We start from the raw sequence: 23,964 nt of genomic DNA, 5'->3' as shown, positions 1-23,964 counted from the left end.
TAAATACTGACATTAAAGAATACAAACAGAACTGCCTTTTACCCATTATATCCTAGTAGACCTCGCTTATGAAGTATTGTCAAATCAAGTCCTTGAGCTCTGAGCAGAAAAATCTGTGTTCTATTTTCCAACCACTAAATGTACAAACTTCTTAGTTTATAAGAATTGAAATCCCAGGTTTGAGACTTAACTCCACAAAACCACTGTCTATGGGCTTCTTCTAGCAAATTATTTGTTTCCTTAGAGAACAAAATTTTCCATAATGTTTTTTAAAACTGCCTTTCTCATAGTAACCCTTAATTCTGCAGCTGGTTAATTCTGAATGCCAGGTAGCTTTTCCAAATATGTGCTTTGGCTTTTCATAGAGCAGGACAGCACTGAAAACAGATTTTGATGAATTTGCTTGCTAAAACAATTATGACAACACAATGAACCTACAGCAAACAAAAACTATACAATAAAATCGTACCCTTCAGACTCCGCCTCTACAAACACTTCATCTCCGTCGTCACCTGCTGCTGTCTCATTTGTCGTGGATAAAGTGCCTGTAGACGTTGTCACCATCGGAACAGACTGAGAAGCATGTTCTGAAGCATCAGAGGTGGCACTCTCAGTAAACACAGTCACTTAAGAGAAGAACAAATAACTTTATGTTTGTGGTTCATTAATTCTGAGCCAGAATAGGTTTCAAGGTGTTATATGTCACCAATGAAACAAAATGGCCTTCTGGGCCTGGCACCCACCTGGGGCTGCTACTTGGAGAGGCGTAGTGGGAACACTGCGGCCACCAGACTCTTCCTCATGAGCCAGAAAGAGGGGTGTTTCATACATTCCCAAACCTAGAGAAAAGTTTAAGTATCAGTGAATGATGAACATAAAAACACCAACGAAAAGAATATTAGTACTAAGTGTACTAATTAAAACATCCCTAAATAATGGCTAATTTTATGGACTATCCCAATATGAACAAATACTATGTCAAAATCTATTCCTCACTTAACTGTCAGGAAATGATTAACCCTTTCTGCTAGTGAAACTTAATTAAACTTCCCTTATGGTTACAAAGCAAGTTAGTGGCTTATTAGCCTTCTCTATTTACTTGAAAAATGCTAGTTTCCTAGAAATGTACCAAATTTCACCTGGGGTCTAAATGGAAATTAATTCCACAAATAGCATGGTTCACATACAAGCATCATCTATCACTACTAATTAATTTTATAGCTCAAACTGTATTTTTAAAATGAATGTTGCTAGGGAATGTCTAATTAGTCATGTATTTAACTAGGTGTGCCACAACTCTCAAATTGTAAGCAAAAAATACACTGTACTCCTAAATTTGAAAGGAGCTAGCATTTCTTAGCATATGTATGGTTCAACATATATTATGTGGAGATTTAAATGAGAATGGCCCCCATAGACTCCTATGTTTGAGTATGTGGTGTGCAGTTAGTTGAACTGTCTGGGAAGGATTAGGAGGTATATATAGCCTTGTAAGTCAAGGTATGACCTTGTGAGAGGTGTGTGACTGAGGCTGGGCTTTAAGGTTTCAAAAGCACATGCCAACCCCAGTGTCCCCTGGCTCCCTTGTAGACTAGGATGTAAAGTTCTCGGGTCCTTTTCCAGTACTATGTCTGCCTGCCACCATGCTCCCTGCCTAAAGCTGTAAGCAAGCCAATAAATGCCCCCCCACCCCAAGTTGCCTTTGTCATGGTGTTTCATTATAGCAATAAAACAGTAACTAAGACAATATAGATATATAAAAACCAGTCTTTAGGCTACAGGAACTAGAACCTTGCTGAAGAGATATTTATTAGAAAGGGCAATGCCACGTCAGTAACTCTAAAAATTAGGACATGGATTATATTGATAGCAGCTGAAGAAAATCAGAGCATACTAACTTCGACCCAGTATACACACTTAAGAAACCTCTGGCCTTCGCCTATTTTACCTCCTTGAGAAGCAAGCTGGCCAAGATCAGAGTGACTGGAACTTGTCTGTGGCATGTCTTCAGGTGGCCCAAACCGGAATCTAGGAACACCTGCAACCTGTGGGGAACTAAATGGACAAAAATTAATTTGATAAGAAATTTAATGCTACCTGTTTAAGCCATAAGAGAAAAAGGATTTTTTTTTTTAAAAAAAAGAAAAGAAAAGAAACATCAATAAACAGGGAAGGAAACAATGAAAATAATGCGTCAATAAAGGGTTTCTTGCAAAGATAATGTTAATAAACTTAGTAATATGAATACCTTATAATTTATTTAACTTTTAGCTTCCCTGAATTATGCTGACTTTTTTCAACTTGTTTGAAATAGACACATGTAACAGAAAGCATAACAACAAAAGGAAGTTTTTTTGTTTTAAATTTGTTTTCACTGTTTAGTAATACAAAATAAGTTACTTTAGCCTATTCTAAGTTCAAAATCTAGCTCTAAAATTCAGAAAATCCTAGATGACTAGATTAACTGTTTTCTCCCGAGTCCTAACAATATCATGTATCCCAATGCCTACTGAGAACATAACACTCAGCCTCACTTCTTTATCTGCCCACTCCTCTCCCTACCTTTTCTTTTATTTATTTTATTTTTATGTGAAAATCTTTATTGGATATTTTATTTATATTTCAGATGCCATCCCTTTCCCCCCTTTCCCCTCCCTAGAACACCCCTGTCCCATCCCCACTTTGCTTTTATACTATTTTTTTTAATGTTAATCAAAGGCTTTATAAATTTGGTAATGCTCAATATCAATCAGAAGTGTAACCCAATACCCAACCTAGATATATCATCTTTGACTGGCGGGGACACACAAATATCCACCTCCATGTCCCCCCCCTCTTGTTACCTAGCTCCTCCTCTCCTTTTCCTCCTCTCCTTACTCCTCCCACCTTAGCTCCTCCTACAGGAAGCTGTCAGGAGCAGACAGGTCTCTAATCAAAATGGACATACAGAAATGTTTGTAACATCAATTCTGTGGACTTCTGACGTTTTGAAAACCAACTATCCATGTAAGGCAATCTGGACTGTTGTCTGTTAACTCTTCTCAGCTATTTCTAAATAAAATATAGAAAACACCCTAACAATAAACTCAGAGCCATGAACTTGCTATAGGCCCTTAACTCACAGGCTAACCATCTCAAATCAGTTTAAAAAGTTAAAGAAGGACTGGGTCTAAGCCTTGTATTCCTAAATGTGTTATATAGGCACAATGCCTATGAGAATAACAATATTCATCTCACTTTTATATCAATAAGAAACTGATGCCAATGAAAACCTTAAATTTGAAATCAAAGTAAATTTTGTACCATTTAAGAGATTATAACTTCATCTTAATAACAAATATATATATATATATATATATATATATATATATATATATATATATATATATATATTTCTACCAGTAGGTTATAGCTATGCAATAAATCCTAGCTAATCCTCCCTGTTCCAACAAAACCACTACTTTTCCCTAGAAAGACAGCCCAATATTAACCACCTCAGTCCCCAAGCCCAGGGAATAGGGGCGCCAACTCTTCATTAACTTCTTCAAGCTGATGATTATGGGTGTTGAGATATTAGAAGAGGGGCACTCCCTACTTTTTCTTAGCCACCCACAATTATGCATGCTTATGGATTCCATCTCTGTTATTATCTGAGTTAATTTTCATTTCCACTCAAAAGTATACTATCAGCTAAAACCTTTTCCATCAGGTTGATTTTCAAACAGAACCTTGAGCACTCCTGGTACTATGCCTCAAATTTCCAGGCTATTTATTTGGCCCCAAATCTCAAGTGGTTTTATAAAAAAAATTTGAATTTTTTTCATAAAAGATTCATGTTGTAGAACTGCTTGCTTAAAATGGTGACATTAGGATCAGAGAGTAGAATGTACTGAGGCAGTCTACATAGGCAATAGCATCTATCTTCAGAGTTATAAGGATTAAATAACATATAGAAATTCTAAGTAATCATTAGGAAGTGTGCTTACTTATTAGCTGTTGGAACAATTACTTCATTTGGCTTAATAAAGATCATCAGTTACAATATCATGCTCCTAGCCTGTTGTATTCCAGCTGGTTACTCACACCCTAAGCTTCTATAATAAACCATCTATCATGATCACTTTGATAACCAACATCGCCCCAGCATTTCCTTGTATGTGTCAGGTAGTAGCTAAACATATAAGCACAGACTTTATATCAGTAAAGTGAAGTCACTCAGAAGGGATAGTAAGGAGCCTGCGCTTCTGAGGAAGCATTGTGATTTTAGAAACCACCTTCTTAAGCATTAGAATACTGTCTTGTTAGGAGAAGGTATATTTTATTCGCCTTATGTAGTCTTCCCCAACACTACTTTCTCATGATCCTCCTATTACATGTATAGATGAATGGACAAGTAGGGTGGGACTCCACAAATAACACATCCAAAAGACAATTCATGAGGTAAAGAGAAAGCTGCTAATGAGTCACCAAACACTCTCGTTCATCAACTTACTGAATAGCTTCAGCAAACCCATCAGTGCGATGTGGCACCACAAGCGTTGGGGTACTCGGAACTGTTCTGTCTTCGTCATCAAAAAAGTGCTGTTGCTGAAACATAGACAGACAAATTTAACAGGCCTAACCACATATATGTGAATTACATGCACATGATGGGTAGATACTAACCATGCCACCTATTCCTGGAGTCAACTGAAGACCACGCCCTACAGACTGCCTCCGGGTCATCTGAATTCTCTGTGTTGTAAAAAGAATTAGACAATAAAACAAACACTAAAGAAACAGCTTTATTAATTTTATAATGAAATGACTAATTTTAGAAGATTTGTAATTAACAGGACATTTCTAAATTGCGAATATTTATCTATTATAAATATCGGTGAGAAAGTTTAAATATATTAATGAGGATATTTATAAACTAAAAGGCATGATAATACTTGATTCAAGCATGTACATACATTTAGATCCTATCTCCTTGACTGAAAATACTAACAAGTGAGGTTTTCCATTGTAGTTTATATAGCAACTGACTTCTTCACAGCTAAAACAATCTTGAATTGGCAGACTGAATGCTTTGTGACACCTACACACGGTTCCTTTAGACTCTGTATTTTCAAATATCAAGTAATTTCCACTACTTTTATTTTAGCTTGATTTATACGTAATGGTTGGTTCTCAATACACTCACCATGTCAGGTGTAAGAACCAAGCTGGATTAATGAACCTACTCCATATTTGATTATAAACATAAAAAAAAGGTTAATTATAATAATAATAATAATAATAATAATAATAATAATAATAATAATAAGCCAGGCAGTGGTGGTGCACGCCTTTAATCCCAGCACTTGGGAGGCAGAGGCAGGTGGATTTCTGAGTTTGAGGCCAGCCTGGTCTACAGAGTGAGTTCCAGGATAGCCAGGACTACACAGAGAAACCCTGTCTCAAAAAAACCAAAAAAAAAAAAAACTATGTATCTTAAGTAAGAAATATTCAAAACAAATGTTACTAAGCTAGCAAAATGCATTTTACAGTAAATAAAATGTAAGAAACTTCAAGACTATAATAGCAAGCAGCATTTTATTTGCTATGACTATAATCACTTTAATAAATACATAATTTTTAGCAAGTTGTGTTTTCAAATGCCAACTTATTTACATTTAGCAACTGGAGATTATTTTCAATTAAAGTAATATCTTACAATAGGCCAAAACATTAAAAATTCTTCTACTATTTGGAAAAAAGAAAGGGAAAAAAGAAAGGAAGGAAGAAAAGATCACGTAATGGAAAAGACAGGCTTTCTAAGGTGCCTTTTTCAGGTTCTTTTAATACCTGAACTGGTGGTCCCAACTCCTGAGGTGGAGCGTGAATGGTCAGGCGTGGGGGAAGAGGATGTGGTGGGCGTCTTGGTGACTGTGGTGCTTGTGGGGTCTGTCTCTCAGATGCTGATGTGGGCTGCTGTTCTCTAGCAACCTCCTGAGAGAAAGACGACTCCGCTGCACTTGTATTTCCTTCACCTATGGAAGAAAGACTTCAGTTTGGAAACCAAGCCCACCCAGACTATGAAATTACATGGCCTTAACCTCCAATTTGTTTTTCTTGTCGATTTGAGACAGGGTTTCACAAAGTTGCTATATAGTAGGCTGGCCTTGAACTCCAGCACCTCCTACCTGCCAAGTACCTGGATTATAGACATGCACCTCTGTCTCACTCTGGATGGTTAACAGACAAACAGGCAAGTAAGTACTTTCCCTTCAAGACTCAAACGACGGATGTAAGCACTTTGTCCAACATATGATCAAGCAAATATTTACTATATTTTGGCTTATGCTATTTTTTTCTTAATGTGTAAGTGTGCTTATGTATGTCTGTGTGCCTATGGAAGGAAGCTGGGAGAGAGATCTCCTGGAGCATGTGTTACAGATATATACCACCTAATATAGGAGCCATATACATATACAGCTATATACCACCTAATATAGGAGCCAAACTCAGATCTATTGAAGAGCAATATATGCTCTTAACCACTGAATTCTCTCTCTAGTCTAATTATTCTTAATCAGTATACAAACTACTTAACTCTTTCTAGAGAAACAGCATGTCAATCAAGCAAGCTGACAAAGGAAAAGCCTCACTAATATTTTTATATTTTGGTTTTCCCAAACTTCAAATTCCAATTGCTACTCAGGTGTCTTCCACTATGAAACGTAGGATACCAGAGAACAGTTCAGAACCTTGTGTTGACATTTGGTATTTAAAACACTTTACTTTTCTATAATTCAAATTATTACCTTAAATTTAGCTTAAGAATTCGGGACAAATAAAACTAGTCACAAGAGTAGTTTATCAAAAAGAAACTATTTTTATTTCATGTGTTTGAGTTTTTCACCTGCATGTATGTCTGTGTACTACTAGATGCATGCCTGGTGTCCACAGAGGATGTAAGAGGGTGCTAGATCACCTGGAAGTGGAATTACTGTGGGCCTCCACACAAGTGCTGGGATCTGAATCTGGTGCCTTTTTAGGGCAGCCAAGGACTCTTAAATATGGAACCATCTCTCTAGCCCCGTAAATAACTGAAAAATGGATCAATTCTAACCTTAGTTTTACTTAGACTACTAGACTTAATTTTGCTTGACTACAAAAATACCCACTCCCTTCCAAAAAAAGACTTACAGAACATTTGTATGCGTTATGTTTGGGGAAAATGGCTAAGAATATCTTTTCCTAAAAAACCTCTAGTGATAGTATCTAAAGACACATCTACACATAAATTTTAAAATATGGTTTTGGTTGGACCATCTTCTTCTAGCTGTGAGCTGCTACCCATCCCTGCTCTAATTATCCCAAATGGCTTTGTGTTACATTAGAAAGTTCAGGTGATTTGACTTTAACAATAGTTCAATAAGGTATACAGATAGTATAATGGCATGTAATAGGCCAGGTCAGGAGGACAGAAAACTGTTAGTAAGACCCCATCCTGTTACCAGAGTTATACTGTATCAGAAGCACAACTCTAGTTTAAAGATTATTATCAGACTCTACTGAGGGACTAGTGCTCTTACCACTGTTTTGAGAATCAGCAGCTCTCTGATTACTTTCAGCTCCACCCATACTTTCTTCTGTCTCTGTACCTGGATCAGTCCCATCACCACCCTAAGAACAAAATGTAATGACTGAAGCAAATCAAATGACTAGGTTAAAAAAAAAGCCACACCAAATGATTAAAAGCAAACAAACCAGAGGAAAACCAAACTAAGCAAGCCAAACAAACAAAACTCCAACGGTATGAAGACTTTTATTATCCTGGTAACACAAGCTTTTCTATATGACAGGAAAACAGCAAGCTTTCTAAGCACAGCTCGTAAGGAGACAGTCCCAATTCTAACCAGTTACCTCAGCATCATCAGCTTCATATCCATCATTACCATCTGCACTACCAGTTCCTTCATTACTATCTTCACCCTCATTTCCCATCCCCGTGTCATCTTCATCATCATCATCATCTTCTTCATCTTCTTCATAATCCTAGGGGAAGACGTCCAAGTGTGAATAAAGTACGCGCCCACTCCTGCTGCATATCTTAACACCTCCTTTAAGTGACTTATTATTGATTAGTATACAGGAGTATTTCAAGAGTTTTGATGGTTTGGTTCCACAGCAAAGAAAAAAAAAAAAAAACAAAAAACTGTAACATTTCAAAGCACAGAACAGAACAGTGATTGATTCTGAACTGTTTCCATAAAATTGTGCAAAAGTAATAGTCTACCAAATGTCAAGTAGTTAACTTTATTTCTATCCAAATGTAAAATTAAAGAATAAAATCAAACCATACTAGTTTTAAAAATGTGTTTTTGACAAACAAATCTGAAGAAATATAGAATTAAATTCCAAAGTAAAAAAAAAAATATATCAAATTCTCCCTAAAACTCACCTGATATAGGTGATGGCCTAATTACTTTGGAAATGGTACAGGGTGCCAAAAGGAGAAACAAACAAATAAAACCACTACTAACTCCTGTTTCTTCTTTTATTTCCAGAAACAAGAACACGGATCATCAGACTCATATAGCCATTTTTTTTTTTTATTAAGACTAAAGATGAAATCTGAAAACAAATCCTAAACGGCACAGCTATCATTTACAAACAAATAAGCTGAGAAGGCCATACATTTCCATAATCCCGGCATTCAAGAGACTGAAGCAGAATTTCTGGGACTTCCTAGCAAGCTTGGGCTATATCCCAAGATCCTACCTCCAATAAGTAACAAAATAATGCTGCTAAAACAAGATAAAATATTAAAAACTGATTATCCATCATTGGCTTTTTACTTCTAATACACAACCCTACACTCCTGAACTAACCTGTATAAAAAAGAACTTGATAATCTACTAAAACTGACTGGGAATGAGAAGTCACCACTTGATATATTAGAAGTACCAAAGACTTAAAGCACTAGGGTTGAAACCAGCACATAGGTAAAAAGATCCAGAGCTGAAGGCCAACATGCACAGTGCACTGGCTCTGAGCCCTAGCTCTGGAAGGGAAACAGAAAGAAGGCTGATAAAACTTAATCTTTTCAATACTAAACTCACTTCATGTTCGCCATCATTTTCTTCATCATCATCTTCATCATCACTGTCAATTACAATTACATCATCTCCTTTGCCTTGACCATCCTGAGAGGAAGTAGTCTGCTGATCTGATTGAAGTGGTCCAAGATCGATTTGTAGAGACTGTGATGTTTCTTCACTGTCTTCCATTGGTGTATAATCTCCCTGGGTGACTCCCTTTAAAAGTTAAAAAGGTCCCTTACCCAAGCTAGAAATAATCTGGATACATAGTGAATAAAGTAAAACATTTCTACTGTCTTAAAATCAAAAACAAAACAAAAACTGCTACCCCATTACACTGATTATGTCTTCAAACACTGCAACACACACATACGCTGACTATCCTCAACTTGAAAACTGGAACCTGGAACTTTCTGAGCACTCACATAACACTTGAAAGAAGTGGAGGTGGAGTGGAGGGGGTTATGGAGCAGAAAAATATAGCAATAAATCAAGCAGAAAGATATAGCAATACATCAAGTAAGTAAGTAAATAAAAGAATATCTCACAGGGTCACACCAATGGGAAATGAAACTACAGGCAAGTGATGACAGTTGAGAGGTAGTTAGTCTAGTCTAGGGATGAGCCCATAACTGGTTGTCCAATATACACAAAATCTTGAAGCCATATACACATAAAAAATGAAAACAGGACCCAGTACATTTTATTTATGTAGTTGTACATGTATGCATGTATGCATACATACATACATACATAAAACACGTAATAATAACAGGGAAGAAATTACCAATTTGATATGGGAGGGGCACATGGAAGGAGTTGGAGGAAGGGGACTTGGAGGGGCTGAAGAAAGGGAAGAGTGATATAATTATGTTTTAATTAAAAATAAGAATTACAAATAAAAAGTAATTTATAGATGGTTAAACCTTTCAGTCTAATGCGGTAAAGACTGGCATAATTACAGCTTGATACTCTAACGATGAGGTACTTTCTCAGACCATCGTCTAAAAAAGGAGCATATCAAGAACTGGAGCTGTTGAGGGAACAGCTCTGTTGTAAGTCAAGGCACTCAAGTGCTCAGCACATGAAGTGCTCAAGCCATAACTCCTTAAAAGAACTTCAGCCCAAACCAACATTAACAAGTGACAGCGACCCAAAATGGTGCTCTTTGCTGGTCTCTAGACAAATACTCCTAAGTCTGCATGAAATGCTCTTGGTACTGGATAAGGGATACTCAATACTCAGCATATGCTAGATACTAAAACAAATTTTTGCTCAATTATTTTCCACATTTTGTTTACTATCAAACTTGTATTAACAAAAATTTCTGCCATTGATTTAAGTAAATCTATTTTTTCAAATGAGTCAGTAACACCTATGAGTTAAGAAATTTATGAATGACGATGACAACAATCAACACTATGATAATCAAAGAAACAAACAAATTTAAGAACCTATTTTAAAGCACACAGTCTGAGATATGATAGTATATGCCTGTAATTCCAACACTTAAAAGGCTGTGGCAGGATTGTCCGAATTTAAGGCTAGCCTAGGCTACATGGTAAAAACCTGCCTCAAAAAGCAAAACAAATTTAAAAATGCAAATAGTGTTTCAATAGGTCAAAGTCAACTCTATTAAAACCAATTATTTTTAATAGTTTTATATTTTTACTCACTTCTCCAATGGAATCTTGAGAATCCTGATTATAGGCTTGAGTTTCTGCCTCTCCATCAGTACTTTCTTCTGCCATAACTTCTTCCTAAATCATAATAGGTTAGTTCTTATTGAATCAGTGAACTACACGAATCATCACCATTCTGCCAGTGTTTCTCTAAAAAGTTAAGTCTACAATTCTATGAAGTTATGCCACAAATGTTTATATAAAAACATACTCAAATAGGATACCTTTTCAATGAACATTAATGAATACATACATATAACATTTAGTATTATTACTGTTGTTATACAATCTAACTCATCACAGTCTATCCTTGAAAAGGAACATAATTTTTGGCTAGCTTTAATCTTAGCCTTAATCTTAAAAACACATGGCAAGTAATGTCAATGTGCAGAATGCCAATGACTAAACTTCCTTAGAAAAGCAGAACTCAATTTGCTTCTGCTTTTATTAAATGGGAAGGAATTCATGAAAAGATAGCAAAGACTATAAAACAAGTGGTAATGGCAAAATACCTTAGTTATAAGTGACAACTATTAGTTTAGGAATTTTTAATCTCCCAAAACTTAATTTGACATTGAGTATGACTGATAGCTAGGTCTTAGTGCTGCTGATGCAATGGTGACATATAGGAGTGTGACAGACCTCAGTTCCCACAGGTGTGACCGTCTTCAGCTTCTTTGGGAGAGGCATTTCCACTGTGTCTTCAGAGACTTGGTCTCCTGCTTCCATGGTGCTGTCCTCCTCCTCCTCCCGAGTGCGCTTTGGCAAGGAAGAACTTGGGGTAGCTGAAACTTTCAGATCATACAAAAAAAATCAGATCATGATGTCTTCATTTAGACAAAGATAATATTAGAACCAGTGTTAAAACTAGAACTTTGTATGACACATCTGACTCATTATAAGTGATAAATAGCTATTTACAAAGTTTACATAGGACTTTCTAAGAAAACCAGAACTCTTTAAAATAAAAATCATACTGTATATGCTAAATAATATGAACAGCTTTAGGTTTCAGGATTCACATTAAGTTACATACAATACGTTGGCTATTTTTCCCCTTTAAAGACAGCCCAAAATACCTGGGGTGGGGGAGGGGGCTTTTACTTACTAAAGCAAACTGTTACTGGCAACAGTCAAGATGTGTTGCATCTAAAAAATGTGAAGTACATAGGTCTACTGCAGCTTCATTTTAAAAATCAATCTTACCGTAAGTCTGGAAGATGGCTTAGACATCTTAAGCAACCAGTTAAGAACACTGGTTGTTCAAGAGGACTCAGGTTCAGTCCCCAATACCCACAAGAGAGCTCAAAACTGTCACTCCAGTTCTAAGGGATATGATGCCCTTCTTTGACCTCTGTGGACACCAGGCACGCACATGACACCCAAATATACACAGACAGAGCATCCATACACATAAAATAAAACATCAGACAATATTAAAATAAAATCTTACCAGTGCCAAACACTGCTGTGGAGGTAGATGGCCGCTCCACTGGTGAACTTTGTACCACCTCAACTATGTTTGGGGACAACTCTTGATTTGCAGGCTCAATCTGAGGGTGACTCTGTTGAGTGGGTTGTACAAAAGCTGTAGCCTGTGTTTGCTGCTGTACAGTTAGGATGGGCTGGGAAATGGAGGGCTGAACATTAGGACTAGTAGAACGAACAGATCCGCTTGCGCTTCCAAATACAGGAACATGTTCCACAGGTCCTTCTGACTGCATAGCTGAAATAATTATAATATTTAGTCAGTATGCCTTCTAATCTACCAAAACTGACTTATTTTACCCTGTCCTTTGACATACATTGTATTAACTGGCTTTTCTATATGTCTTACCATTTAATACAAAAAAATAATGTGGGCAAAAGTTATGTATTCTGTATTGTACTGCTTATGTGTCTAACATGTAATATTTGGTGGGTAAGTACATATTTGAAAGTGTTGTAGTATTTATTGGTCCAAAAAAATTATTACCAGATGTAATTAACATAAAGAAGCTGAAAATGGTGAGAAATATTCCTTACACATCAATTTGTTCTTAACTGGTTATCATAATGACACAATGAAATGGGTACAGACACAAGGAAATGGGTACAGAGCTGAATGGTTACAGTGCTTGCACAACATGTGTAAGGCCTTGGGGGAGGGGTTTGATCCTAACACCATACAAAAAAACCAAAACAAACTTTCTCAGTACTAAAAAACAAGAGTTTAATTTGGTAATCTATATGTTAATCTTTTATTGAGTAGAGGATATATATTTATTTTTGGAGTGTTTACATTATACATTGTGTACTGGTTGGTTTTATGTGTCAACTTGACACAAGCTGAAGTTATCACAGAGAAAGGAGTCTCCCTTGAGGAAAGACCTCCATGAGATCCAGCTGTAAGGCATTTTCTCAATTAGTGATCAAGGGTGGGAGGACCCATTGTGGGTGGTGCCATCCAGGGCTGGTAGTCCTGGGTTCTATAAGAAAGCAAGCTGAGCAAGCCAGGGGAAGCAAGTCAGTAAGTAACATCCCTCCATGGTCTCTGCATCAGCTCCTGCTTCCTGACCTGCTTGAGTTCCAGTCCTGATTTCCTTTGTGATAAACAGCAATGTGGAAGTTTAAGCTGAATAAACCGTTTCCTCCCCAACTTGCTTCTTGGTCATGATGTTTGTGCAGGAAGAGGAACCTTGACTACGACACATTGTTTGGGAACATGGTCTTACTATAGACTTTTGGTTGGCCTTGCACTAGATACCTACCTGTCTCTGCTTCTGATTGGTGAGATAAAAAAATGTGTAACACCAACAGTCAGCTACATTGTACTTTTACTCAATTCTAACATGTCAAAGCAGTTTAGGATCTTTTACTGAACATCTACTTTACAGTTAAGGAAAGAGACTGAACAACTAAGGAAATGCAATTCTGTGATTCCCAATCTAATAGATTAAAATGATTCATGTAAAATCAAGTGCAATGATTGAGTTACTACAATCACAATGAGAACCGAGTAGAGAAAGCATCAAGAAGTGCAGGAAGATTCAGTTAAAGAATGATATTTGGTTTGAAAGAGCAATGTGAACATGTGGTTCCAGAAAGCAAAGCGATGGATTTTAGGATATATTTTCCTTCCTTGTTAGCTTAAAGAAAAGAACAGCAGAAGAGAAGGAAGAATTTTACTGTATTTACAATATGTATTCTGGGTAGCCATGATGGCATATGCCTATGAGGCAGAAAGATCACGAGTTGAAGACCATCCTGGACTCACAAATAAACAGGGCTGAGAATATAAGTTTGTCAAAGAACACTTACCCGAGTTTGATGACTATTGGGAGGAGGGGGAAAAAAAAAAAAAAAAAAAAAAGAAAAAAGAAAAAAACAAAAAACAAAAAACAAGCACGAGTGTCCTCTCAAAAGAAATCTATACATGAAGTCTGTCTCATCAGATGTGTTATTTCACTCACCTTCCTGTGACTCCACCTGTGTAGTAGGCATTACCGTTGCTGTTGGGGTAGTGGTTGGATTTGTGACAGTGGCAGGTGTAACCATTGGGCGGATACTTGCCCTGGGTGTCGACTTATTCCCAGCCATAGCTGCAGCTGTCACTTTACTTGGAGTAGAAACAACAGGAGTTGGCTTGATATTGGCTGTTGGTGGGTCTGATGTGCTGGCACTTAATGAAAGAAAAATCCAAAATAACCCAGTGAGAATTGATGAGCCCTTATAAAATCTATGTACCCTATGAAAAGCAAGGCATGTCCTTTTTAAAGTGACTGTTCAGTAGGTATTTCCTTAACAGAGTTCAAATCTTACTATTTTTCTGAATTCTGTTTTGGGTACACTTGGTAGGTTTAAAAACAGGTAGTTTTAAAGACAACGAATTTCTGTTTTTTTCTGTTTTTTTTTAAAGCCATAAAATCCTAAAACTTACTAACAAAGGTTTTTGAACTTAAGCACTAAAAACTGTAGGGCATGTTCCAGAGTGGTATGATCTGTCAATACAGAAAAAGCACCTAAATGTTGAGTCACTGAATCTTTCAACCCAGACCTTAAATTTTTAAAATATTTTATGACTTATGTATATGGATGTTTGTCTGCATGAATGTCTAGGCATCACGTGTGTGCCTGATGCCCAGAGAGACCAGAGGGTGTTGGATAGTTGTGAGATGATACTTAGGTGCTGGGAATGAAGCCCGAGTCCTCTGTAAGTGCAGCCAGTGCTCTTATTGGTGCCATCATTTCTCCAACCCCAGCCTAGAATTTTATAGTTGTCATGAACATGACAAGGAGTGAGTAGGAGCTTACCTTATAAACCAGTCACAAACTAAGTCACTAAAGCTTTAGACATAGGAATGAAAGCATACCGAAAACAAGATTTGAACACTACACCACAAAAGTTTTTTGGAACATTAAAGGCAGGCTATAAAAGAACTACAACTCACATTCCTCTTTCACCAGAAGCTGGAGTGGTTTTCAGTGTGATTTGTCTCTGCTGTTCTGGAGCCTATAAAGAGGAAAAGCATTAACTTCTGTATTTACTACACCCCAAAGTCCACTGAACAAAGATGTCAGACTATTTAACTATAATCAACTGTATACCTGAAATTTTTGTCCAAATTCTAACAGACTCCTAAATAACCAGGAACTTCCAAATAAAATATACACAAGTGGTTTGTCATGTAAGCAAAATGAGCTAGTCACCTTATTAGTGGGTTCCTGAGGCTCATCTCTCTGCTCAAGATGTCTCTCTTGATGCTCTCTGAGCTCTCTTTCTAAGCGACTAATCCGACCTTCATACTGGGACTTAAGAGCAGTCATCCGGACATCGAGCTCATCTTTCTGCTGATCTAAAGCTCCATTTCTTTGTTTAAGCTCTTCATTTTCTTTAGTTAACTGATCTTTCACACCTAAAATAAGCATATAATTATAATCAGACATCAGAACATTATGCACTTAAAGGAAATGTAGTATTAGATTCTGTCCTGTGCTATATATTAGTTCTGATACACTCACTACCTATATCAATAAGTAAATCTCTAAACATATCTATTTTTATTACTTACTCCAGCATAAAATATGTAAATTATCCTAAAAATTTAAATTAATGTGAACTAACTTTAGCAGGGGCTTGTTTATATATAAATATTATTCATCACTAGGAATTATAAAACATTCACACCACACAATCTATAATATATATATAAATATATTTTTTTATATATAAAATATACATAAAAACAGACCAGTGAAGCCAGGTATAGTGGTGTACACCTTTAATCCCAGTACTCAGGAGGCAAAGGCAGGCATATCTCAGTTGGTCTCAAACCAATCCCCATTGAAAAACCAAAAAAAAAAGAAAAAGCCACCAAAACCATCCAAAAATAAAAACCCAGAGTATTTTTTGTTTTTTGAAGTTGCTGTGAAATAATCTTAGAAAACGTAAAAAACAATCATTCAGTAAAAGCAGAGTGACCTGCTGTTTAACTGGGAGTCTCGCGAATGTGATATACCACTCTCCAGACGTCCATGGGAGTACTCCACCACAAGTACAGAAAAGTCCTTAGGCTGGTAAGAAAACACTCTTATGGTGTTGGCAAAACAGGTAGGCAGCAATCTGGACTTCAAGAATGTCACAGGTAGAACTGTTCCATATGGCCAAAAATGGGGAACAATACCCCAAGCTAATTACCAGTGTTCTTTATAAACACAACAAACATAGCATTTGAAAATTACATTTTCTGAGGCTAGAGAGATGGATGGTTTAGTGAAAGAGTCTAAAAAAACCACCAAAAACTTTTGCCTTAAATAAGCCTAACAAATTCAAACACTTAAATTTAGAATATTGCCTTCTCTTTCACATTTAATGTTAATCACATAACCATGTTTCAATGTACAATTTAAGTTGTGGCATACACATGAAATTACCAGATAGTTGTGCAATTTTTGATCTGGCTACTGCAATCGCCTTCCATGTTTTTTCATCCTTTTCATTCATTTGCTGTCGGAGCTGCTCCTCCTTTGTGGTTTTATCCTGGAGGTCCTGACGAAGGCGTGACAGTTCAGACTGAAGCTGCACAGTCTGTTCCTGGAGACTTCTTGCTTCTGTCTCTTTTTCAGATAATGTCTTTTTAAGGAAAAAAAAAAAGATGTAACTCAATCAAATCAGTTCAAAGTATATATTTTATAAAGTACTGGAACACTTTCACAAGCTCTATACAGTACCAGAGTGTCAGTGTTTAAATCTACTACATTCGCCTTCCACAGCCTTCAGAATCGTACCTTCTGCAGATTCTCTACTTGAGCCTCAAGTGACTTTGTCTTTGTTTCAGATTGGCTGAGGGTGTCTTTGAGCTCCTGCATTTCCTGGACAGAGAAGTGCTGTTCCTGATGGTCTCCTGAAGACTGAGTGGAAGTCTCCATGGCCTAAGGTGATATGCAGTAATAACAACACATTTTTATTTAGTAATTCTACTGTTCTGAGAGACAATCCTAAATGTTCAAACTTACTTATAAGAGCACTCAAAAGTGAATTTCTACAGAACAATTTCAGTGTTCAGAATGAGGAAATGAGTTATGGTTATCCATACAAGTAGATGTTAAAGATGGCACTTTGCAAATACACTGACACAGAACACAACCCCCCATGATGATTCAGATGGAAAAGAGTGACACGATAGCATATGCAAATGACATACTTGGGAAAGTTCTATAGCAAGAAAAACACACTAAAGTGCTAAAAATACAAAAAGGATTAAAAAGCGTTGATAGTTATCATACACAACTTATATAAAATGATACAAAACTTAGTAGTTGTAAAAATGTATCACTTTGTTCAGATCTTTAACTTTAATTAACAATGAGCCACTGTGATGGTTAATTCTGGACTGTCTGGATTATGGTAACAAACACTTGAGTGAGACACTGAAATGGGCAACTGGGGTGAATCTGTGGTTTTCTCAGAAAGGATTAATAACTGAGAGGGGGAGATATATCCTGTTCTACAGTGGGCACCATGGGCTAAATAAAAAAGGAAAAAGGAGGAAAGCCACATGGGCTGGACTTCCCCTTCTCTACTTCCTGCAGGAGTATGTTCCCATGCTCCTGCCACAGACTCTCAAAAGTCATGTCTTCCCAGTAGCAATGGACTGTACACCCTAAATACAATGATATAGGGTCACAAGGATGAGAAAATGTAACTAATACAGTTCTGAAATCAGCTTTGTAAAGAAAAAGTATTAGAAGTGTGAAAAGGCCAGGCGTGGTAGTGCACACTTTAATCCCAGCACTTGGGAGGCAACAGCAGGCTGAGTTTCAAGCTAGCCTTCCCTATACAGAAAAAGATCTTATCTCCAAAACAAAAACAAAAACAAACCAAAAAAAAAAAAAAAAAAAAAAAAAGTAACTTGAAACCAAATGAATATATCACTGTACTTCTTCTATGAGTTTAGACTAGAAGCCAGTAACAGTCAACATACCTTATTTTGCTGCGCTTTAAGTTCTTCAAACTGAGTCTTGTACCTGCGTCCAATTTTCTTGACTTGAGTGATTGTTTTGACTTTTTCCTGTATATCAATTATTTTGTCATCTAAATCTTTCTGAATGTTTTCCTTTTCAGTTCGTACTTTACTCAAATCTTCCTTCAGACTCTGGATTAAATTCTGGTTGTTAGTCAAGGATGCATTTGATCTTTGAAAAAAAATGAGAGGTTTCTTAAAAGAACTAAATACACCATGTTTTGCAAATTTTCAGCTTAAAAGTTTTTATTGTATTGCTTTAATAATAGCTTTCTAATTAAAAATACCTCTACCTCAAAGAGATGTACTTTATGATTTTGGCCTTTTATTAGACCTTATTACACAGGTCTAATACCCATTCTGAAGTTAAGAATCACTAAAGTACTAAGTAGTCAAGTAGCAATGTTACAAAGTCCTAGTGATGGCACTCAGTCTCACTAAATCTGTGTGACCAAGGGTTCTCTATAGGTCAGGTACTATCCAGGTTTCCCATAAGGGGCAGAGGATCTTTGTCAGCTAGGGCTTAAAGCCTCACACGTTCTTCCTGATGCACGTCTGTTCATGCTCTATGCAGGTTGCCTTCCTATACATGATGTCATGAACTAAACTTACATATTAAGACAACTTAAAAGAGCAGCAGCTAATTCCAACTTTGTACATGTATGAACTCAAACTTTTTAAATTTTAGGTTTTTTTTTTTTTTTTCTTCTAAAAGAAATAGTATTTCTCATACTGAGCATGGCAAAAAATACTGTTTGGAATAAAGAAAAAATATTTTTGTAAGCTATAAAGTGTTCTATAAGAGACAGGATAATCACAATTAAAAAACAACAAAAAAGGCTTTATAGATTCATATAAAGAGGCTATTAACAGAAAGACAAAAACAAATTGTACGTTATTGACTATTGTTAGAAAAGAAATTAGCTTTAGAGTTACAACATGTAGCTTTTAAATACTCGAGAAGAAAACTGATATAAGGACACAAAGAATTAAATGTTTTGTTGCCTGACTCAAAAGAAAAAGAGGCAAAGAGCCACAAGGAAGGATTTTACCACTTCTCACTAACCAGGAACACATCAGGATCATAAAAAGAGTCGAAATAAACATAGATGTTCATTTAAGCCTGTATGGTACACACCTGTAACCTCAGCACTTGGGAGGGGAACACTGAGTTCAAACCTATGTCTATTCTATAAATGGAATAGACTTAGTATAGTCTGGGCTGCATAGTGAGCTCTTGTCTCATGGGGGAAAAAAGCATGCATTACATGTATTTTAAAACTTTTATTCCTAATACCTTGCAATTTCAGCCTTAAGTCTTCCAACTTCTTCATTTAGCTGCTGAATTCTCTTAGTGTGAATTTCCTTTTCAGAAAGCAACTTTCGATATTCTTCTGTATCTGGATCTTTCTGTTGATTTATTAGATGCTAGAATAATAGAAGTGCATACTCTGTCAGGCTCTATAAACACAAAGTGCTATAATAAAGTGGGCTTTACACATTAACTGTTTTGCATACAAAGTAGTAAGTATCAAAACAGTATGTTTGAAGCTTTAACTAGGATAGCAAAATCTAGCCAAGATAGATGTGCAAGAAAATATCAAATTTTATTAACTGTTTATCAGTTTTTCAGAGCTGTGAATGAACTTCAACAAATTTACAAGTTTCTTTTTTTTCTTTTAACATTTAGTATGTCATTGTGCTTGTGTGAGTGTGTGTGTGTGTGTGTGTGTGTGTGCACGTGCATTAAACACATGTAGATGTCAGAAGCCAACTCGTGAAAGTCAGTTCTCACTGTCTATTATATTGGTTCTGAAGACTAAGTTCAGGTCTTCAGGCTAGATGGCAATTAGTCATCTCACTGGACTAGCTATAATGGATTTAATTTCCCTGAAGTAACATTTATGAAAAAAAAAATACATGTTTTACAGTCTAAACACGTGAGACCACTCTAAATGCAACGTATTCCACTAATCATCAAAGTCAGGCCAACATAACAAAATGCTCGTATGTCTAGTTAGCTTAACTTCCTTTGAGGACTTTTCTCATTGTGTGTCTGCAAAGAGCAAAATGAAGAATAAAAGTGCTCTGAAATTCTAAAATATTTCTTTATCACTAAATGGTTACCATTCAACAGCATTTCTGGGTATCAGAGAACCTGAGTTTAATTTTTGTCACCAAAACACTGCTTAAATAGCCATATTCTGCAAATGAGGAAAACTAGTCTAGCGAAGTTAAGAAACTAACATGTAGGTCACATGCTACATAACTAGTATTCTCAAGGCAGACGTCTCACTAAATGCACTATACTATACGGCTTCATCCCCAAAGGCCGAGTGAACATGATTTCTAAAAGTGCCACAATAAAATATACATGTATTTTCTCACATAAATGTATTTTAGAACTAAAACTAACACCGAGCTAATTAGAATGACAAGAATGTTAAAAAAACACATAAAACATAAGTGATTTTTAAAAAGTGGGCTCTAACATGTGTGTATACGTGCGTGTATAACTATTAGTCTTCTAATGGTAAATGCAATGTTCACCAGTTTCCCAACTATTTTTACATCTTTAACTATTTAACATCTTTAACATGTTACATTACAAGTACTAATTTCTGTGTGAGTAAACAGCTAACTGTACTCACTTGGTTCCGTGCTTTCCAACGCTTCACATCCTCTTCTAGTAGCTTCTTTTCTGCCTGGAGCATGCCGCTTTTCTCACTCAGCTCAGCATTGGCTTCTTGTAAGGGTAAAATGTCTAACTCCAGTTTCCTCACCTGAAAAGAGTCCCAAGTATTTTCATAATGAATGGTAAGTTTCTCTGTATCTTTACAAATGATAAGAGCTTCTGCTCTCAACTGGTAAAGCACAAACCTTCGCTTGCATCTGTTGTAGGTTCTGTTCAAGTCTTTCCTTTTCCTCCCTTAGCATCTTATTGGTCTCCATAACTACATTCATTGTTTCAGTTTTCTTCATCAGTTCTTCATGCTGAGCCATTGTTTTTGCAGTTACCTGAAACAAATAGTCACAAACACATAGATCAACAACCAGCATTCAGACATGTCTTTTCTAACAGTTCTAATCTTCCCAATAAAAACATACAGAGAATTTAAATTTCAACTTTAACTAAAACTTTGAAAGCTTGCAGGTTATTTTTCTGAGACATGTTAATTTCAAATGAGTTTAAATAAATATAAGAGACTTAAAGAAAAAAAAGACTACAAATGCTGCCAACAAAGCAACAGCACCGCAGGTGTCTTTCTGTATTTTTCCTTGTACTTTGGTATGAGCTCTAAAGTGCTGTTATTTTGACTCTTGGCTTTTCCTCCTTTCCGCACATCCTGCTCAGAAGTCTCTGAGCACTTGGTTGTGTTACTCTAGTATGTATGGTTCAGTGAGTGAGCTCATGGACTCAGCAGTGACTTGTGAGCCACCAGTGCTGTGAGTTACAATGGTGAGCGCACTACGGACATTTCACAATGTTCTTATTTCCTTTCTCTACTTGTTACATTTTCACTTGAGTCTAGAATTTTATTTTAGAATGACTCTCAAGGTATTTATACATAGCAGCTGCAATAGATTAGAAATCTGGAGCTTTACATACTGTACACTACAGTCTAAATGGCTTGTGTGCACAATCTCATTCCTAATTATCATCTACATGATTCAGAGAAGCAGACTAAGATCAGGGAAGCTGATCAATGAATGTACAGCATACAGAGCTAATCCTATGGAAGCAGAATTCCAAACCAGACAGCTAGAACAGAGCCTCTAATCACTACACAATTAGGCATACTGAGTAGATGCTAAATTTACAAGTTTAGGATGAGTGCTCAAATTAATGTATCATGGTAGAAATATGTGAGCTTTCCATCTTTAAGCTAGGCATACACACATACCTGCACCTTTTCCCTTTCAGCATTCAGGCTATCCTGCAGTTCTTGCAACTCCCGTTCTAGAAGTTCAACTCTTTGTCGGTATCGCAGACTCTCAACCTGAGCCACCTCAAACCTAGTTTCAGCAATTTCTTTTTCTCGTCGAATAAATCTACAAGAAGGCATATTAAAATTTTAGAAAATTAAAAATTTAGTGTTTTAAAGCTTGGAGAATTATCAAAATGACAAATGCATCACTTTAGTATTCGCTTTCATATTTCAAAGGCAGATTAGCTTTTGGGCTTAGACAATAGCATTAGAAACATTATTCTGGGCTTGCAAAATGGCTAAGCAAGTAAAGGCTCTTGTGCATGACATGTACACACACAACACTCAATAATAATATGTAAACAAAACAATTAAAATAGACTATTTTTAGGTTGTGTCCAATGACACATATCCATAATCATTCCCAACACTTGAGAGAGAGAAGCAGCTGGGGTTACAGAGAAAAAGAATTTATCTTTAAAATGATGTATAAGACATCTAGTTTTCCTTTCCTTTGGTGAAATGGGATCTTGTTATGTAGCCCAGGCTGTCCTGGAATGGCCAGTTCCCACCTTGGCCTTCTGGCTGGCAGAATTACAGATGTGCCCTGAATCACCACATATAGCTGGTCTTATTTCTCAGAAAGATCAGCTCAAGTTCTTCCTTCCTATCAGATTCAACCTTAAAACCACTGATTTCATGTATGTGTCAACAATGAGCACAGGCTCCTTGGCCACGTGAGACTGAATGAGCTGTACAGCGCTGTGTTTGCGTCTTTCTTATTATTGAGTCACTTAAAGAATGTAGTTGACTTACCTAAGAATTTCTAAAATTTGTTCTTGAGATTTTCCTTCTTCATTGAGAGATACATTTAATGGTGCCTGCACAACCTCTTTCATAGAGGTGACCACCTTGTCACTTAATTTTTCGATTTGATCATGAAGTAGTCTGTTTTGTTTCTCTAGATCTTCACAGCGAGACACACTCTTGGAAACTTCATCCTACAAGCCAAGAGTCCATTATAATGGTTTCCCAAATTTACAGGAAAAAAAACAAACACAAAAAAACCTTTCATTTCTCCAAAACATTCTACTGCAACCTAAAACATTACCTTCAACACTCTCTCTCTTTCTTCCCAAGATGCTTTACATTCCAACAACTGTGATTCTGCTTTCTGAGTTGTTTCTTCCAAATGCTGACGGATTGATGTCATTTTTGAAACCTGTTCCTTGGCAGCCTGCAGAGCTTCGACATCAGCAGCATGTAGCATCAATTCTCTCTCATACTTATTCTGAGCTTCCACAGCTATTTTAGCCTGCAATTAACAATTCCCCCATTGACAAAGATTGAAATCCACAAATTAGTACTTTTACATACACACACATAGTATTTCTGTGTATGTACGTGTGGTGTGCACACAGGTGTGAAGGCTAAAGGACTGTGGGTGTCCTCTGTAGAGCCCTCCATTTTATTCTTTCAGACAGGGTCTTTCACTGCTCCCTTCTGGTAGGCAGCAACCCTAGCAACCTTCCGCCTCCCACAGCACTGGGCTCTCACATGTCTGGAAGCTGAAATGCAACCTGAGGATTAAAACTCACGGCTCAGAAACTATGAGAACACTTACTTGCTCTTGACAGTCACGCCTGGCTTGCTGTTCATTACTTAAAGCTGTGCTTGCTCTCTGAAGAGCTTCCTGTACTTCATTCTGAACAGTAGACAGTGTTTTCTTCAAGTCAGTTAACTAAAAAAAACAAGAGTAAGCCACAGTTGGTTACAAACT

General features: G+C 36.7%; 1 protein-coding gene across 1 annotated transcript in view; it reads right to left on the bottom strand.

The window, feature by feature from the left end:
- Positions 1-23,964, bottom strand: part of Tpr (translocated promoter region, nuclear basket protein) — a 57,530-nt gene that overhangs the window by 3,940 nt on the left and 29,626 nt on the right. Inside the window, exons 25-49 of the mRNA XM_034513043.2 lie at positions 23,809-23,925; positions 23,296-23,499; positions 23,001-23,185; positions 22,161-22,308; positions 21,136-21,273; positions 20,907-21,038; positions 19,553-19,683; positions 18,217-18,427; positions 17,021-17,164; positions 16,667-16,865; positions 15,443-15,648; positions 15,184-15,245; positions 14,206-14,414; positions 12,207-12,479; positions 11,396-11,544; positions 10,748-10,831; positions 9,093-9,287; positions 7,894-8,025; positions 7,563-7,653; positions 5,830-6,014; positions 4,666-4,734; positions 4,493-4,587; positions 1,949-2,055; positions 744-839; positions 470-626 (exon numbers count right to left, since the gene is read on the bottom strand). Coding sequence (XP_034368934.1) covers positions 470-626; positions 744-839; positions 1,949-2,055; positions 4,493-4,587; positions 4,666-4,734; positions 5,830-6,014; positions 7,563-7,653; positions 7,894-8,025; positions 9,093-9,287; positions 10,748-10,831; positions 11,396-11,544; positions 12,207-12,479; positions 14,206-14,414; positions 15,184-15,245; positions 15,443-15,648; positions 16,667-16,865; positions 17,021-17,164; positions 18,217-18,427; positions 19,553-19,683; positions 20,907-21,038; positions 21,136-21,273; positions 22,161-22,308; positions 23,001-23,185; positions 23,296-23,499; positions 23,809-23,925 — 3,719 coding nt within the window. The remainder of the gene's footprint in view (positions 1-469; positions 627-743; positions 840-1,948; positions 2,056-4,492; positions 4,588-4,665; positions 4,735-5,829; positions 6,015-7,562; positions 7,654-7,893; positions 8,026-9,092; positions 9,288-10,747; positions 10,832-11,395; positions 11,545-12,206; positions 12,480-14,205; positions 14,415-15,183; positions 15,246-15,442; positions 15,649-16,666; positions 16,866-17,020; positions 17,165-18,216; positions 18,428-19,552; positions 19,684-20,906; positions 21,039-21,135; positions 21,274-22,160; positions 22,309-23,000; positions 23,186-23,295; positions 23,500-23,808; positions 23,926-23,964) is intronic.

The sequence above is a fragment of the Arvicanthis niloticus genome, chromosome 10 (assembly GCF_011762505.2).
Source record: "Arvicanthis niloticus isolate mArvNil1 chromosome 10, mArvNil1.pat.X, whole genome shotgun sequence".
NCBI lineage: Eukaryota > Metazoa > Chordata > Mammalia > Rodentia > Muridae > Arvicanthis > Arvicanthis niloticus.
Note: the sequence above shows the minus strand (reverse complement) of the source record. Positions and strands in the feature narration are given on the sequence as shown.